General features: G+C 41.5%; 1 protein-coding gene across 3 annotated transcripts in view; it reads left to right on the top strand.

Moving 5' to 3' along the window:
• The window catches only part of GYS1 (glycogen synthase 1), a 37618-nt gene extending 19695 nt beyond the window's left edge, over positions 1-17923 (top strand). For all 3 annotated transcript variants that reach the window (XM_039335262.1, XM_039335261.1, XM_039335263.1), the window contains 9 exons: positions 219-325; positions 2135-2194; positions 3009-3087; positions 5115-5228; positions 6519-6645; positions 9087-9182; positions 11540-11703; positions 13934-14014; positions 16902-17923. In XM_039335262.1, coding sequence (XP_039191196.1) covers positions 219-325; positions 2135-2194; positions 3009-3087; positions 5115-5228; positions 6519-6645; positions 9087-9182; positions 11540-11703; positions 13934-14014; positions 16902-17210 — 1137 coding nt within the window. In that variant the 3' untranslated portion in view covers positions 17211-17923. The remainder of the gene's footprint in view (positions 1-218; positions 326-2134; positions 2195-3008; positions 3088-5114; positions 5229-6518; positions 6646-9086; positions 9183-11539; positions 11704-13933; positions 14015-16901) is intronic.
• The last annotated feature ends 178 nt before the right edge of the window (positions 17924-18101 follow it).

The following is an 18101-nucleotide window of genomic DNA, read 5'->3' as shown; positions in this document are numbered from 1 at the left end:
AGTCCTTAAGCTGTAAGACTAATGCAAACGACTCGTGAGGAACTGACAACATATTAGAATGGGGGGAAAGATGAATTCTAAAAACAAATTATGAATTCAATTAATTAAACTCTTTTAACATGGGTCAGCTTATCTACTGTTTCAGGGAGCAGGTTTGACCATATTTAAAAGTACTCTAGTGATCTTTCATACCCATTTTTTGTGGCTTCTCTCTATAGGTGAATGGAAGCCAGATTACAGTAGTAGCATTTTTTATCATGCCAGCTAGGACAAATAATTTCAACGTGGAGACACTAAAAGGCCAAGCCGTCCGCAAACAGCTCTGGTAAGTTTGTGTCAGGTTCTGGATCTCATAAATCTGTCCTTGTAACAGGCTTCTTTTGTATCAGGCTTTGTAGTGAATGAAATAAAAATACATCACACCAACCTTCCTTATCAGGAAAACCAAATTGCCCATACAAGTTCAAAGTACATTTGGAAAGGATGTGCTGATATATGGTAAATCATTCAAATGTCTTAGTTCTCTAACCAGATATAACGTTCATTTAGTGAACGTGCAAAGTTACAATGGCACAGAAAAATGCAAGATACAACTGGTCCTTGCACTTGCAACCATCATAGCATTCTCCAGAATTTAGAATTTAGGCAAATGGCAACTGGCACATATTTAGGATGGTCGGGGCATCCTGGGCTCATGTGGTGGCCATTTACCACCTTCCTAGCGGGCTTCTGACAAGCAAAGTCAATAGGGCAGTGGTTCTCAACCTGTGGGTCGGGACCCCATTTGGGGTCGAACGACCATTTCACGGGGGTCGCCAAACAACACAGTCTGCCATTTTCCCCCCCCTTTTCCTTAGCTGTGCTACTCCCTTTTATTCTATTGGCTTTTGAAAGCCAATAGAATAGATTGTCTTGAATAGAGTCTAATTCTATTGGCTTTCAAAAGCCAATAGGAATTGTCCAGGCTGTCTCTGCCCTGCTGAGCCCGCCAAAAGTCCCATTCTGCAAATGGTGCTGCACCAGTTGAGTAGTCCTTGACTTAACGACCGGTTGAGTAGTCCTCAACTTACGACCGGTTGGGGGTCACGGCATTAAAAAGGTTGAGAACCACTGCAATAGGGGAAGCTGAATTCACTTAACAATTGCATGATTTACTTAATAACTACCGTTATTCACTTAATAACCATTGCAAAAACGATCCTAAATTGGTCACAATTCGACGCCACCTTGCTCAGCCGTGGAAAATCTGATCCCAATTGTGGTCATAAATCAAGGACTAGTATACAAATTAGAGGATTGCAAAGATAAAATGGGGGAGAGTAGAATTGTTCTTAGGCTTTATTTAACATAAATCTTAAGCTTTTAGCCCAATGGCTACTACAGGTAGTCTTTGACCTACGACTGCAATTGAGCCCAAAATTTATGTTGCTGACTGAAGCATTTCTTGAGTTTTGCTCCACTTTATGACCTTTCTTGTCACAGTTATTAAGTGAATCTGCAGTTGTTAAGTTAGTGACACGGTTGTTAAGTGAATCTGGCTTTCCCATTGACTAAGCATCTGAATACTGATCATGTGACCTTGGGCATGCTACAACGGTCATAAGTGTGAAAAACTGTCTTAAGTCTCTTTTTTCAGTACCGTTGTAACTTCAAACAGCCACTAAATGAATTTTTTAAATCAACAAAAACCTGTACGTAGTCCAACCTACCTCAAAGCGAAAATGTTATGGGGATAAGGCTAGTGAATGAGACTCTTCCCAGTAAATTGCTTTTTCAAAAAAAGCCAGATAAAAATGCACCACATAGGTAGTAATGAAAGATTCCCATAATTCTCACCCAATTTGGCCTTCAGTCTATGAGCTATGGCAAAGTCCAATCTATTCTGAAGCCTCAGAACAGGGAAGGTTTCTCCCTACCTGAAGAAATACTGATATTGAGACAGTTTTCCTCTTTTCTCAAGTCTGTTAGATCTAATTTAACTCTCTCTGGGAAGAAAATCCCACAGCCACTGGAAGCCGTTTTTCTTAATCCTTGATTCAGAAGCATTCAAGGAATCCTAGGTCCTGTCACAAATGATAATTTCTTCCTCCCTCCCCTCCTACCCCCACCCTTTTTTCCCTTTTTTTAATTCTAGGGACACAGCTAACGCAGTGAAGGAGAAGTTTGGCAAAAAACTGTACGAATCCCTCCTCGTGTAAGTCTCCTAGAGAAGGCAAGAAGAAATATGATAAAGTGCTGAGCATCGGAGAATGGACTGCTGGGTTGCCATGGCTACAGAGAATGGGAACTTAAGAGACCTTCTCTTTCTCTTTGCCTTGTCTCTTCTGAGAAGTATTAATTTGATAGAAGCCTATTTCAGAAATCCTGGTTCCGATATAAAAACTAGAATGCGCATCCAAGTGATAAGCAGTACTGAAAATATTTTTTTTTAAAAAAAGGATTTTTATTCACTTACAACATAAAATACAAAAACACAAAAACAAATAGTAAGGAACAATAGTAGGGGAGGGGGGAAAAGAGAAGTGTGGAAAAGGAGGAAAAGAAAAAAAAGGCATTAATTTCCAACTCCCTCTGCGGCAGTAGGATAAGGCATTAACATCGAATCTCAACTTTTTATATTTCTATAGTAGTATGAACTAGCCATTTCTGTATCAACAAATCAGTCTAATCAGTAAAACCCAAAATCATAATATCATTTTTTTCTAACTCAAGCACAAAGTCCAGAAGCGGTTTCCAAGTAGAAACAAAAGTACTTATAAAGGATCCTGGTTTTTTTTTTATCAAAACAGTCAATTTAGCCATCTCTGCTAATTCCATCAGCTTTTGTAGCCATCCGTCCCTGGTGGGGATCAAAACATCCTTCCATTTTTGTGTGTAGAGCAGTCTGGCAGCCGTCACCATATATAAAATCAGAGTTCCATTTTTTTCCAGGTCTTTTTCTGTTAGACCCAGAGGACTGTAAATATTATTAATTTCCACATTATTCATTGCCTGCTTTTCTATTTCAGGGGGAACCTTCCTGACATGAACAAAATGTTGGACAAAGAAGATTTCACAATGATGAAGAGAGCCATTTTTGCCACTCAGGTATAGGCCATGAACAAAAACGAGTCTTGAAAAAAATTGGTCAGAGTATTTGCACATGAAAAATGAGTTTATTTCACATTAATAATACAGGTACTCCTCGACTTAACAATCATTCATTTAGAGTCAGTTCAAAGTTACAACAACACTGAAAAAAGTGACTCGCCACCAATCTTCACACATATGACTATTGCAGTATTTCTGATCAAAATTCAGGCACTTGACAGCTGGCATCTATTTACAATGGTATTTTGGGGTTCTGATGGCCATTTGCGACTTTCCCAGCCAGCCAGATTTGTTTAACAACTACACAATTCACTTAACCACTGCTGCAATCTGCTCACTAACTGTGGCAAAAGAAGGTTGTAAAATTGGGCACAACTCACAACCCCTTTACTTAGCAATGGAAATTCTGGTCCCAATTGTGATTGTGAGTTTAGGATTACCTGTAACCATTTATTTATATGACTGTTCATCTCACACAAAGCAATTCTGGGTGGTTGCAATTAGGCTGAGTGTCTCTTAGAAGGACATGTAGCTAGTTGAGTGTTAGTAGAGGATTCTGGGAGTCTGGAACTAAATTCCTGGATTGTAGGTTGCTTTCATTCAGCCCTCCCCGTATTGGCTGAGTGGACTTCTGACTCTGAATTGTCAGCAATGACGATGCTGGTTCTAGAGATAGAAAAGACTCCTGTGATTGAAGCTGAATTGGAACAGAGATGATAACTGCATAGAAGAATGTTGGATTTGTGTTCCTTAATTAAGATATCTTGCTTTACTGGACTTGTCTTAGAAAAAGGGGGGGGGGATGAACATTGTTCGGAGTTTGAGGAAGGATCTTGTGTTTTGTATAAAAGAACATTTAATCCTCCTCCCCTTCTTTCCCCATCTGGAATTTTTCAGCTCAGTCTCTGGTTTACCATCTCAGTGAAAGCTGCACCTCAGTAGAAAATAAGCCAGAATATTCCATTATAAAGTCAAGAATGCCACACTGAGGTGTGTGGAGATCTGCCTTTCTTTCCAGGGTCTCTGAATGAGGAATAAGATTCCCCTGGAGACATGGGTGGCACCCTCTCTCCTGGGGTTCCAGAAGGACTTTAAAGCATTTAAAGTTCTCAGGCCTGGGGTAGTGTATCTGAGATTCCCCTATAATGTTTTGTATTATGCTTTTATTGGTATGGTTGTTTTTAATCTAGGCCAGTGATGGCAAACCTTTTAGAGACCGAGTGCCCAAACTGCAACCCAAAACCCACATGCATCGTTGGGTGCCGGCTGAGTGTGGCCCATTGGGTGGGTGTGGCCCATTGGGTGGGCGTGGCTGCAGTGGTAATGGCAGACTGGGTGGGGCTAAAAAGTTCAATCAATCAATTCCATCTTTTTTCCCCCGCGGAAGTTGAAATTGACTGATTGATTGAACCTTTTTTTTTTTTTGCACACGGCGGCGGAGGCCTAAAGCGAAAAGGTTTTATAAAACCCAGCTGAAGGCCTAGGACTAGGGTGACGGCATGCGTGCCCACAGAGAGGGCTCTTGAGTGCCGCCTCTGGCACCCGTGCCATAGGTTCGCCACCACTGATCTAGGATTTCACATTTCTTACATGTGTTTCTTAACTTTTTTCAAATGTTTTTTTAATATATTGTAATCCACCCAAAGTCTGCTGGAGTGAGTAGCCATAAGAAATGTGATTAAATAAACACTGATGAATGTAGGATTCCTAGTACTAAGTTCTGCACATGCCCCCAAACACATTTCATGCATTCTGTGATTAGACAGGAAATCCACATTCTTCACTCAGAAAACATATGAGAAAAGGAGAGAGAAATCATCTTTAAATATAAAATGATTCCTTCAGGTAACCATCATGTGTTGTCCTGCCAGATTTACACAGTAGGAGAAGCAGGAAAAATATAGAAGGTATCTTAGATTCAGTTTAATGTGTGAATTACAGGCTTTGCTTCTCTTCCAGACTTAAGATTTTAAATCTGAGGTGTTAACATCTGTCTGGATTTTTTTTTTCCCCTCTTCAATCAGCGCCATTCTTTCCCCCCAATCTGTACTCACAACATGCTGGATGATTCTACCGACCCTATTCTGAACACCATCAGGCGCATCGGTCTCTTCAATAGCAGTGCCGACCGTGTCAAGGTGAGTAACAGGTGCCTGTCCATGCCAGGTGAGGGGAGATATTTGGGGGAGATATTTGCAGTACAGTATTTTTAAAAGCATTTTAAAATATTATAACTTCCAGCATTTTTAAGATGATGCTGGCAATTATAATATTTTGTGCCCGATTTTATCTGGTAATTTTTGTCTTTTAATTGTCCTGTCGACCTTTTATTTATTCTTGGAAATCTTACGGTAATAATGATAAGCCAAAATGATTGAAGGAAAGAATGGTGGTTTGCAATCTATTCTGAATTTCCTCTGCTGGCATTTTTTGAATTCAGGCTCTTTTCTTTTATTCTTGGTGTCTATAGTTGCTGTGAATAATAATAAGAATTTTTAGTGGATGCAATTTAGATATACATCCAATGTATTTTAAATGTTTTATTGTAATTGGTACATGGCCATATTTTACTGTGTTTTATAGTTGCCATATTATTTTTTCTTTTCATCTTTTGGCTTTGTTCCTAAAACGAAGTTATCTGTTTATCAGAATCTTTGTACTTTTAGCTTGCTTTTTTAAATGCTTATTTCCATGGAATATATTATTTTTTAAAAGGATCCTGTATTATCATGATCCCTTACAGACACATGAATTGAATACTAGCAGCGTAAACCTGAATCAGCTATATGCACATACATAAAGATACACATGGATGAAATGCAATATAGAATTTTAAGGATGGCTGTGCCTACAAGAGCAGAAGTGATGTATGTTTCCAAATGTATCCTCATTACATCACTATGGTGTTTTATGGCTTTTTTATAATTATTCATAATAATATTACAGGTAGTTCTCAACTTACGGCCACAATTGAGACTACCATTTCTGTTGCTAAGCAAAACAGTTGAGTTTTGCCCCGTTTTACAGCCTTTCTTACCACAGTTCTTAAGTGAATCACTGCAGTTGTTAAGTTGGAGACACAGTTGTTAAATGAAATCTGGATTCCCCATTGACTTTGATTGTCGGAAGTCACAAAAGTTGATCATATGACCCGGGCACATTGCACAACTGTCATAAATATGAATCGGTTGCCCAGCATCTGAATTTTGATCATGTGGTCATGGGGATGCTTTGGTGGTTGTGTGAAAAACAATCATGTCACATTTTTCAGCGCTGTTGTAACTTTGAACAGTCACTAAACAAACTGTTGTAAGTCGAAGATTACCTATATTGCATTATATTAAATCACTAGAAGCTGGTTCTTGAGTTTGATAGTATATAAACAAATAAATACAATCTCTTTCTCTTTTTTCTTTTCTCCTCCCTAGGTCATCTTCCATCCAGAATTTCTGTCTTCCACTAGTCCGTTGCTTCCTGTTGACTATGAAGAATTTGTTAGAGGCTGCCATTTGGGGGTGTTTCCTTCCTATTATGAACCATGGGGCTACACACCAGGTAGGTGGGTTGTAAGGGTAGGCTTGTGGGTATTGACTCAATTCACACACACACACATACACATACAGTTCCAATGTACTTGGGTACTGAAAATAAACCCTAGTACAGTGGTGGCGAACCTATGGCATGGGTGCCAGAGACGGCACTTGGAGCCCTCTCTGTGGGCATACGTGCCGTTATCCCAGCCTTGCCTCCCCCGCGACCCCCTCATCAGCAGCCCCCCTGGAGGAGAGTCACCCCTGAGCGTAGCCCACGCAGAGCAGCGCAGCTAAAGACATGGCAATCAAGCAAGTGTAGACAAGACTCTGCCCTCATGCCCCATCGTGCACAGTTGATGCTGTGGGGCGTGGATAGAGAGCGTGGCCACCATGGTGTTGCTGGGCTGCCTGGGCGATCTGCGGCAGGCCCTGGAGGCAGTGAGTGGCTCTTTGGGCAGGTGGGGTGGGGCTGGAACAGGGATGGGGCCAGTTTTTGGGCACTCAGTCTCTAAAAGTTTTGCCATCACTGCCCTAATATTTCTGTCGTCAGAAACACAGAATGAAATAGATTACTAACCTTGGTAACTTTAAGACTTGTGGACTTCAACTCCCAGAATTAATCAAAATTCAAGTGCTTGCCAACTGCCGTGTGTTTATGACAGTTGCACTTTCCCGGGTCATGTGATCCCCATTTGTAACTTCTGCAACTGCCTTCCAACAAGCAAAGTCAATAGAAGCCAGGTTCACTTAACAACTGCAGTGATTCATTTTTAGTAATGTGGCAAAAAAGGTCATAAAATGAGGTTCAACTCAGTTAACAACTGCCTTGCTCAGCAACAGAAAGTTTGGGCTCATATGTGGGTCAAAATGTAGTCATAAGTCAAGGACTACCTGCATATGAATATAAGATTTTATTTTTTGCATAATTAAGTGGTGTATTATAATGATCAGTTTTAACTGCCAGAAAACAAGAAATATGAACAATTGAAAGAGCAGTTGGAAATGAGAATAACTAGGAAAGTATTCAGAGAAAAGGACAAAATTACATTTTGTCACCTGTTGTTGTTTTTTTTAATGGTGAAACTGAAATTTCCAAGCAGTCTCCCCAACTATACCATCTTTGGAGTAAAGCAAATACGTAAATATTTTGGCTGTACTTCAGTTTCTCTTTATAAACAGAGCAAAAAAATTATTTATCTACTAGTAAAGTGCTTGTTCCTGTAATTGTTCACTGGATAAAATAGTGCATTTTATTTTGGGGCTACATTTTTGAACCAAGGTAGGGGTTCAGAATGGGCAAATTTTATAAAATGTTTTATGACAAAAATTATCATAAAACAGTTTATAACATAATACAAAATGCCTTGCAACATTTCCCATGCTGATCTTTGACTGTGCTACACAGTTCAATATGGGCTATTTTCAAGAGGGATACCTCTGTGAATATATGCCAACTTTTCCAGTGAAGACAATGCCTTAGAAACACTTCCACTGTTGAAGATATTGAGGAAGGGAATATGTCTGAAAGGACAACCAAACAGGCATAGGTTATCAGTGGATACCACAGTGTCACAAGATTGTGCCAAGTATGTTTTGCACATAATTCTGCGTGCATCTTGTTAGTCTTAAGCCCTATTAACTTTGCTTTCCAAAAGTGATGGAAGAGAAAGAGCCAAGATGGTCTTGAATTTTTCATCTGAAATTCATTTCTTTTAGTGTATTTTATCATTGTTCGGCCCACTGCAAATAATAAGGCCTTTTTTAGCCATTCACCTACATATTTTCCCACTTAATCAAGTACTTTTCTAAGTGTTGGCTTTTTCTTCTTCAGTTTAAGGAGATGGAGCTATTAAAAATAACAGAGGTGCATGTTTTATATACAATTTATCAGGAAACTTTGTCCAGAACAAGTAATATGACATCAAAATACATTGGAAATATCCAAGTGGGGCGATAATAAAACACTATAGTAGATTGCTAGTGTTTTTAGCCAGTTGTGCCTTATTCCAGGTTATTGTTTCCTTCTTTCCCGGTAGTCAATCAGCTTTCCACTTAACTATGTAGTGTTATGATTATATCACATCATGTAAATCATCTATTGATTAAAAAATAAATAAATTATGTGAGTAGTTTGGCTTTGGCTAGAAAAGGATGACAACTCATTTCTGAACCTTATTAAGGGAAGAGATAGAAAAACAAAATTATATTATGAATCATGGCTGAAAGGAAAAGAAGGGCAGATAAGTAAATGTAAATTTGAGGAAAGCAAAGCCTCTTGAAATGCCTACAACAAAGTTCTGGTGATAATAAAATAGTTGTTTACTATTCTTAATATGTACATAAAATCTGTAGGGAGTGGAAAGCTTAGTAAACTCAAGTGACCAAAATTGAACAGGCTCCAAGATAAATTCTTGAGGATTTAATCCTCCCATGTCCTCCAATGACCTCTCTCTTATCCTCCAGCTGAATGCACCGTGATGGGGATCCCCAGCATTTCCACCAACCTCTCTGGCTTTGGCTGCTTCATGGAAGAACACATAGCAGATCCATCTGCCTACGGTTGGTATCACATTGGGCCCTCTGGAAACAGGGATTGGCATAATGGGAACATGTGCAACCCTTGCTCAACCACAAGATAATTCCTTCAGGTGAATCTGGGGAGAATAATTTGGGTGGGTAGATCAATCTATACATTTCTGGAGGAAAAAATATTGGGAGAAATGACCGAGGGTGATTCCATTCTACTTGTTCTAGCCCAGTCTTAGCTGATTAAAGCAAGATTTCTGGGGCATAAGGGAGCAAAAATTCAAAGATCAGTGGTATTCCACTTGGAGAAGATTGAGCCATTTCAATCTACTGTATAAGATAGATGTTAAGATATTTAAATTTAATAGCTGGAGTGTAGTGAGTCAGAACACACAATTATAGCTGATTGGTTGCTACGCTGTGATTGGTTGCTATGCCTGTGGAGGGGGAATTTCACTTTTTTCCCCCGCCTTTTTCTTCTGTGTGTCCCATATGCTCTTGATTTACCTGATGATGCTCCTGTTGTCTGAGTGTCTTATCTGATATATGGTCGTTCAACCCCAAATGGGATCCCGACCCACAGGTTGAGAACCACTGCTCTAGCATCTCAGGCAACAGCCATTCAGTTAGGCATAAAAGAATCAGCCTTGTCTTCCTTTGGTCAGTTGTCAGCTCTCTGTATTGTAGACAATCACCTAAATATGAGCCAGCAGTGTGCTGCAGCTGCCAAAAAGGCCAACACAGTGCTTGGCTGCATTAACAGAGGGATAGAATCAAGATCAAGTGAAGTATTAATACCACTCTTCAATGCCTTGGTAAGGCCACACCTGGAATACTGCATCCAGTTTTGGTCACCGTGATGTAAAAAAGATGTTGAGACTCTAGAAAGAGTACAGAGAAGAGCAACAAAGATGATTAGGGGACTGGAGGCTAAAACATATAAGGAACGGTTGCGAGAATTGGGTATGTCTAGTTTAACGAAGAGAAGGACAAGTGGGGACATGATAGCAGTATTCCAATATCTCAGGGGCTGCCATAAAGAAGAGGGAATTAAGCTATTTTCCAAAGCACCTGAAGGCAGGACAAGAAGCAACGGGTGGAAACTCATCAAGGAGAGAAGCAACCTAGAACTAATGAGAAACTTCCTGACAGTGAGAACAATTAATCAGTGGAACAGCTTGCCTCCAGAAGCAGTAAATGCTCCAACACTGGAAGTTTTTAAGAAGAGACTGGACAGCCATTTGTCCGAAATGGTGTAGGGTTTCCTGCCCGAGCAGGGGGTTGGACTAGATGACCTCCAAGGTCCCTTCCAACTTTACTACTATTACTATTACTATATATATAGATGTAAAATATATTTATTTATATAAAAACTAAAAGTACAAGTCAGCATCTATGATTCCATTTGGATACCAGCTGCACAATTCCCTGACAATGGAGCATCATAAAGGCAGGCATGTACTGGATAAAACATTTTTCATTACAGGCAATCCTTGATTTATGACTATTCATTCAAAGTTACAACAGCACTGAAAAAAGTGATTTACCAGCAGTCCTTATATTTAACAACTTTCGGAGTGTTCCCACAGTCACATGATCAAAATTTGGATACTTGGCAACTGACATGGCTTTATGACAGTTGTAGTGCCCTGGGGTCACATGATCACCATTTGCAACTTTCCCAGCTGGTTTCCAACAAGGAAAATCAATGGGGAAAGCCAGGGTCACTTAAAAAATATGTAATTCAATTAACGACCATGGTGATTCACTTAAGAGCCATAGCAAAATAGGTCATGAAATTGGGAGCAACCATAACAGTCACCTAACTTACCAGTGGAAGTTCCTGTCCTAATTGTGGTTATAAGTCGAGGACCATCTGTATATTATTCTCTAGCACAGTGGTTCTCAACCTTTTTAATGCCGCGACCCCCCAACCGGTCGTAAGTCAAGGACTACTCAACCGGTCATAAGTCGAGGACTACTCAACTGGTGCAGCACCGTTTGCAGAATGGGACTTTTGGCGGGCTCAGCAGGGCAGAGACAGCCTGGACAATTCCTATTGGCTTTTGAAAGCCAATAGAATTAGACTCTATTCAAGAGAGTCTATTCTATTGGCTTTCAAAAGTCAATAGAATAAAAGGGAGTAGCACAGCTAAGGAAAAGGGGGAAAAAATGGCAGACTGCATTGTTTGGCGACCCCCGTGAAATGGTCGTTCAACCCCAAATGGGGTCCCGACCCACAGGTTGAGAACCACTGCTCTAGCATCTCAGGCAACAGCCATTCAGTTAGGGATAAAAGAATCAGCCTTTTCTTCCTTTGGTCAGTTGTCAGCTCTCTGTATTGAATCCAAGATGATGCCGTGCTTTGATATCTTTTTGGTTCCCACCAGGGATCTACATCTTAGACAGGCGTTTCCGAAGCTTGGATGAGTCGTGCACGCAGTTGACCTCTTTCCTCTACAGCTTCTGCCAGCAGTCACGGCGGCAGCGCATTATCCAGCGAAACCGCACAGAGAGGCTTTCCGATCTCTTGGATTGGAAATATCTTGGAAGGGTGAGCTTTTTCTTCACAGTGACATGCAATGGTGATAGTCCTCCTCCTCTTCTCTATGGCAGTTCATCTGCTTTCCTTCCTGTGTTGTAATCCTCATGTTTGCCTCTAGAGGGTATATAGTGCAAATACTACTTTATCCATTTTTTTTCACTGATGGACCTTTCCTGTTCAACCAGTCCTTTTTTATGGTCATAACTTTTCTGCCCTGTGCAATTTCCTGGAAGCAGAAATAAATCTGAGGACAGATCAGGAATATTGCCAGCTTTTGGGGGGGGTTCTGGTTCACGTCAGAACACAACTCTGCATTTGAAGTGATTGGATTATTTTCCTTTCTTAAAGGAAAAAAAAATTGAGAAGGAAAAAATATCTACTTTATAAACAATCATTATTAAATCTTTTTTACCCAAAGAGTAAATTTCATATACAGCATTTCATATACGGGTCCTGAGTTCCTAATTTAGAGAAAATCTAGTACAAATGAGGGAGAAAAATTCTTCTTCAACTCAATGTTATCAGTGAAGTCCCTAAAGCAAATGATAGATTGCATATTACTGTGGTAACTGCAATTCACACACACACATGTACTCCCCTAAATGAAAACTTGGTAACTGGAAGTTTCCTCATACAATAATATAAATAGTCCTTGACTTATGACCGTTAATTTAGCAACTGTTCAAAATTATAACGGTGCTGAAAAGAAGTGACTTACAACATCTTACAGATATGACCATCAAAGTATCCCTGTGGTCATGTGATCAGAAGTCGAGCACTTGGCAGCTGGCATGTCTCTATGTCGGTTGCAGACTCCTGGAGTCATATGATGGCCATTTGTAACCTTCCCAGCCAGCTTCTGATAGGCAAAGATTGCCCCTCCTCCACTGAGAGGGAAACTGGATTTATTTAGCAATCACAAGATTTATTTTAAAAAACATAGTCATTCACATGGCAAAAAGGTCATAAAATTGGACTAGTGCATTTAACATCACCTTGCTTAGCGACAGAAGTTCTGGTGCCAATTGTGGCCACAAATCAAGGATTACCCACATTTTTCTTATAGGCAAAAAGGTATTGTAGATCTTCTTCAAAATGTTCATTTTGAAAGTTATATTTGTATAGGAAAGCATTCACTCCACAAGCTGTGATACAAAGCGATGTTGCTACATATATGAATTAATTTCACTTATTCAGAAATGTGCAGCATCTGATTGTTTTGATGTTTATGAAGCCTTCATTCTGGGGCCCAAAGTTCATTCATCCCTAAAATCAAAGGGAAGTTCAACAAACTGTTGAAAATATTGTAAAATTCTAGGTCCATTTAAGTATATGCTAAGATATGGTAATAAAGAAAAACTGGGGAGATAAAATAGATTATAGGATAAATAGATTATAGGATTAAAGACATAGCTATTGATATGGGTCTCTAATTATGGTATCCTCCAGATGTGTGATCTTCAGCTTCCAGACTTCCCCTTAGCCAACTTGGCCATTTCTAAGAATTCTGAGAATTGCCCCCATCTTGGTGAAGGTGGATCTAATAAACAGTGGTGGAAAATACCTATCTTTTTAATGAACTGCCATGCTTCCCACCTGCTTCACTGGCCCTTATCCCTCACCTGTCACTTTTTCCACAATCATCTTGCAATTCAGGAAGCGATCTGGCATTTGCCAATTTGCTGGACACCTTTTTGTAGACTGACAAAGTTGCCTCTGTTTCTCCATCTACAGAAAGGAAAATTGGGTGGTGGGGAGAAGAACTCTGTATGGGGAAGGCGGGAGGCCATGTTTCGATCTCACCCAGCACTTGTTTTGAGCCATATCAACTCATGGCAGCCATGGATTCCCAAGAGGGTTACACAGACGCAAATGCAACGCAAAAATTGAGCCACCCAGAGCAAAGCATGCCATAACTTAAGTGTAGAATCAGAGAAAGCTCCCCTGCTTATCCTCATCAGTCCCATTCCTTCCATCCATCAAAGAATCTGACTGTAGAGAAACCTGATCCCATCAACGCTTGAAGACAGAAATCAATTGTTTTAGAACCAAGTTGATGATTCTGCAGTTCTGGGCCCAAGGGGAATCTTTTCAATGGGTTTTGGAAAGCAGATGTGTGTTGACTGCTTGACTGATAACAGATTCTGTGGCTTGCAGTGGGAATAGGAAGAAAATCAGCAATGGGGGCAGAATCCCAGCGTTCATTTTGTCTTTTCTCCTACCATACTCTTCCTTGCAGTATTACATGTATGCCCGGCATATGGCCCTTGCAAAGGCCTTCCCTGATAACTTCACCTATGAGCCACACGAAACAACTGCGGTAAGTAAGGTCCCTTGTGGGAGATGAAAGAGACCTAAGCCTTATATAGGGTCCTCTTACAACTTGATTTACAGCTGTTCATTTAGTGACTATTCCAAGTTAGAGTAACATTGAAAGCAAGTGACTAAGGCCGATCCTTAGATGCAAGAGTCACAGGATCAAAATTTGCGTGCTTGGCAATGGCATGTGTTTACAATAGTTGCAGCATCCCAGGGTCATGTGAATGCCATTTGAGACTTTCCCATCTGGCTTCCAGCAAGCAAAGTCAATGGGGGAAGCCCAATTTGCTTAATGACCACAGGATTCACTTAACAACTGCAGTTTTTTTGCTTAAAACCTGTGGCAGAAAAAGGCTGTAAAATTTACTGTGATTCGCTTAACAACCATCTTGCTTAACAACAGAAAGTCTGGTCTCAGTTGTGGTTGTAAGTTTTTAAAATCCAGTATCAGCTCAGACAATTGCCCACTAATACAGCAGCTCCTAAAGGCAGAAGTTCAGATTCAGGAGATCCACTTGAAAGAATTGCTAGCGGCCATGGATGGGATCTTTTAAAAGTGGTAACGCCTGAGATCTTTGAGAGCCACAGTCAGTTAGAAAAAATGCAAACATCAACTCCACCAACCAGTGTCTGTTGCCATATCCTGGATTTTGCCTAAAAAGCCACAGTTTTATCCCAGCTTTGCTCTTTTTCATTTTTATTTGTGCCCCAGTCTCCCCCAGACTTTACCAATCAGGTTGGGAAAGTAGTTTTACAAACTCTAAGAAAACAGGCCCAGCTTTGAAGGCCTTAGGACAGGGGTGTCAAGCTGCTGGCCCGCAGGCCGGTTGCATCATACGGAGGCCACGCCCACTCCAGCTGCGGCAATGCAAAAAAAGTCACGATGTGTCAAGACATGTCATGTGATGCGGCAAGTTTGACCCCCCTGCCTTAGGAGATCAGTTCAGAGGAATGGGGAAGAGACAGAGGCAGGAATGAAAGCGAAAATATGCAATTGTTCCATTATAACCAAGCTCAAATTTATGAAAGGCAAGAAGGGCAAAAGGTAAATCTAAATATACTGCTTGGTGATGCACAGTAGAGTGGCATGGATTTCTAATCAGCTCAATACAGGTCATCCTCAACTTACGAACCATTTATTTAGTGACCAAAGTTACAATAGCACTAGAAAAAGTGATTTATGGTCATTTTTCACCTGACAGTTGCAGCATCCCTGTGGTCATGTGATCAAAATTCATTTGCTTGACAACTGGCATGTATTCATTATGGTTGCAGTGTCCCAGGGTCATGTGATCTGCTTTTGCAACCTTCCAACAAGCAAAGTCAATGGGGAAGGCAGATTCACTTAACTACCATGTTACTAACTTAACAATTGCAGTGATTCATTTAACAACTGTGCCAAGAAAGGTTGTAAAATGGGACAAGACTCACTTAACAACTGTCTTAGCAACATAAATTGTGGGCTCAATTGTGGTCGTAAGTTAAAAACTACCTGTGTCTAGAATAGGGTTTTCAACCAGTGGTACGGGTACCACCTGTGGTACATTGGCACCTAGCAGGTGGTACGCGACCATCCTAGAAAAGTGGTAGCGGGGGAGGGGAATGAGCTGAACCGGTGGTAGCACGCACAAGCCTGAGCGAGAGATGGCTGAAGCTGCAGGGCTGTCAGGGCTCAGTAGAAGCGCCAGGATCAGCACCGGGCTCCAGCTGGAGCTTAGCGCTAATCCTGGTGCTTCTGCTGAGCCCTGAAGGAACACCAATCAGCTGGAAAGCAGCACTAATCCTGGCACTTCTGCTGAGCCCAGAAGAAGCGCCGATCAGCTGGAATGTTGCAGCATCTCCAGGGTCTTGTGATTTACATTCAGATGCTTGGCAACTGATTCATATTTATGATGGTCACAGTGTCCCAGGGTCATGTGAAGTGACCAAAACCTGCTGCAATCACCCAGCAGACGGGGGGGGGAATAAAAACCAAACAGCCCCCACCCCACCCCCACTGCCAATCCTCAACAGAAATGCTCACAACAATGGAAACCTCGGACAGGAGGAAGAGCAGGCGGGCAGGCAGGTGTCTTGCTCGGCTGTGGCTTGGGGGGCACTTTTTTCAGGGCCATTGTAACTTTGAACAGTCACTAAGCGAACTGTTATAAGTCGAGGACTACCTGTACTTCACTTTTTTCCTTTCCTTTTTTTTTTTTTTTTTTTGGTCATCATGTTTTTGACACCTTGCTAGGCAACTGGTGGTACTCGGATATTGCCATATCCTAAAAGTGATACAATGGGTGAAAAGGTTGAAAAGCCCTGGTCTAGAAAGATTTTTTGCCTTGCTAAAAAGGCCTGAAAGGATTGAGATTTGCATGTGATTTGATTCTACTGTTGATCACGAACTCCCAACTGGGCATATGTCCCAAATTTGTAGTGTCTGTCCATTTATTTGAGCCAGTTCCAGAAGGTGAACTTCAAGGTTCTAAAAAAAGGGCAAAGTAGATTCTACAGGATGAAATGTCCCATTGCACAGCTTGCAGCTGAAAGTCCATGATGCAGGTTCCAGTAACCCTCTTTCCAAAATTGTCCCTGAGTTGCAAACTGCTAGAATGAGAAAACAGTAAATCCAAGTGGCTAATGAAAGAGAAGGCTATTTCATGGATTGCATTTTTTTCTGTTGTCTGGATTGCAGTTCTCAAAGGGCAGGTAGTGTTCTCACCTTGGAAAAATGGAATAGAAGCTGGGATGCTGGTCCTGCAGTGTGATTTCAAAAAGAGAGTTCAGAGGATCTAAGAAGTGGTTGAAAGCGGGGGGGGGGACAAGAGACCCCAGGCGACGTTGATTGATTTTTTGCTGTTCTTTTTTTCCCCATCCACTCTGCTCCTCTGTCCTCAACTTTGCAGGCTCAGGGTTTCCGCTACCCACGCCCAGCCTCGGTCCCACCCTCTCCTTCCATCTCTCGCCACTCCAGCCCCCATCACAGCGAGACCGAAGAGGATGATGAACGGTATGATGAGGAAGAAGAGGCAGAAAAGGACAGGCAGAACATCAAGCCCCCAGCTATGATGGGTCCGGTCCCTGAATGGCGAAAGCACTCCAAGAAGGGGTCTAGCGAGGCAAGCACTTCCTCCAATGCTAGCACCCCCACCATCCCTAGCAGCCCCAGTGACCTCAGCAGCCCCACCAATTCTCTGATCGAAGAGAAGAATTAGGTAGGCAGACTGACTCCCCTGCCTGCTCTTTTCCCACGCCTCCCCCTATCCTCAAGAGGCCAGCTTGTTACCTAGTGCTGCATTCTGAAATAAGCCTAGAGTGTAGGTTCTAGGGTGTTCCAGACATAAGTGTTGGGGCCCACACTTGACGTAGTTTGGTTAAAGAACAGTAAGACAGTCTTCTCTGGATGACAGAATGCCAAGGATGGAGGACCTCTTCCTCTGGAAAGTCAGGAAGTGACCCATTGGCTCTTTTTGCAGAACACAAGAGAACATCCTTGTGTCAAGCAGGATTGAAAATGTAAAGTCATGCATTTCCTCCTCCCAAACACCCTCCATATGCTGCTGATGTTTTGGAAGGCATTCTCCAGATCTTAAGAACCTAGCTGCATTTTTTAAACAAATAATAAATACTACTAATGGGAGAAAAGGGAAAATGGGAGGCCTTCATGGGAAGGACACAGGAAAGGTATCGTGTTACCTCCCCTTCCCTACAACAAAGGTTTCATTGAACCAGAAACAGCAGACCTTTTAAAGGCTGCTCATAAAATGAGTGCATCTAATCTTATTATCTTTTTGGGTAACCTTAAACCAGTGATGGCGAACCTTTTAGAGACCGAGTGCCCAAACTGCAACTCAAAACCCACTTATGCATCGTTGGGTGCCGGGTGGGTGTGACCCATTGGGTGGGCGTGGCTGCGGTGGTAACAGCAGACTGGGTGGGACTAAAGTTCAATCAATCAATTCCAACTTTGCAAGATCTTTCCCCCCCCCCCCGTGAGAAGTTGAAATTGATTGAACCTTTTTTTTTTTTTGTATACGGCGGTGGAGGCCTAAAGCGAAACGGTTTTATAAAACCCAGCTGAAGGCCTAGGACTGGGGTGATGGCGC

This window comes from Crotalus tigris, unplaced genomic scaffold (genome assembly GCF_016545835.1).
Source record: "Crotalus tigris isolate CLP2741 ecotype Arizona unplaced genomic scaffold, ASM1654583v1 scf7180000017639.5415321, whole genome shotgun sequence".
Lineage (NCBI taxonomy): Eukaryota > Metazoa > Chordata > Lepidosauria > Squamata > Viperidae > Crotalus > Crotalus tigris.
This window is presented reverse-complemented; position numbering and strand designations above follow the sequence as displayed.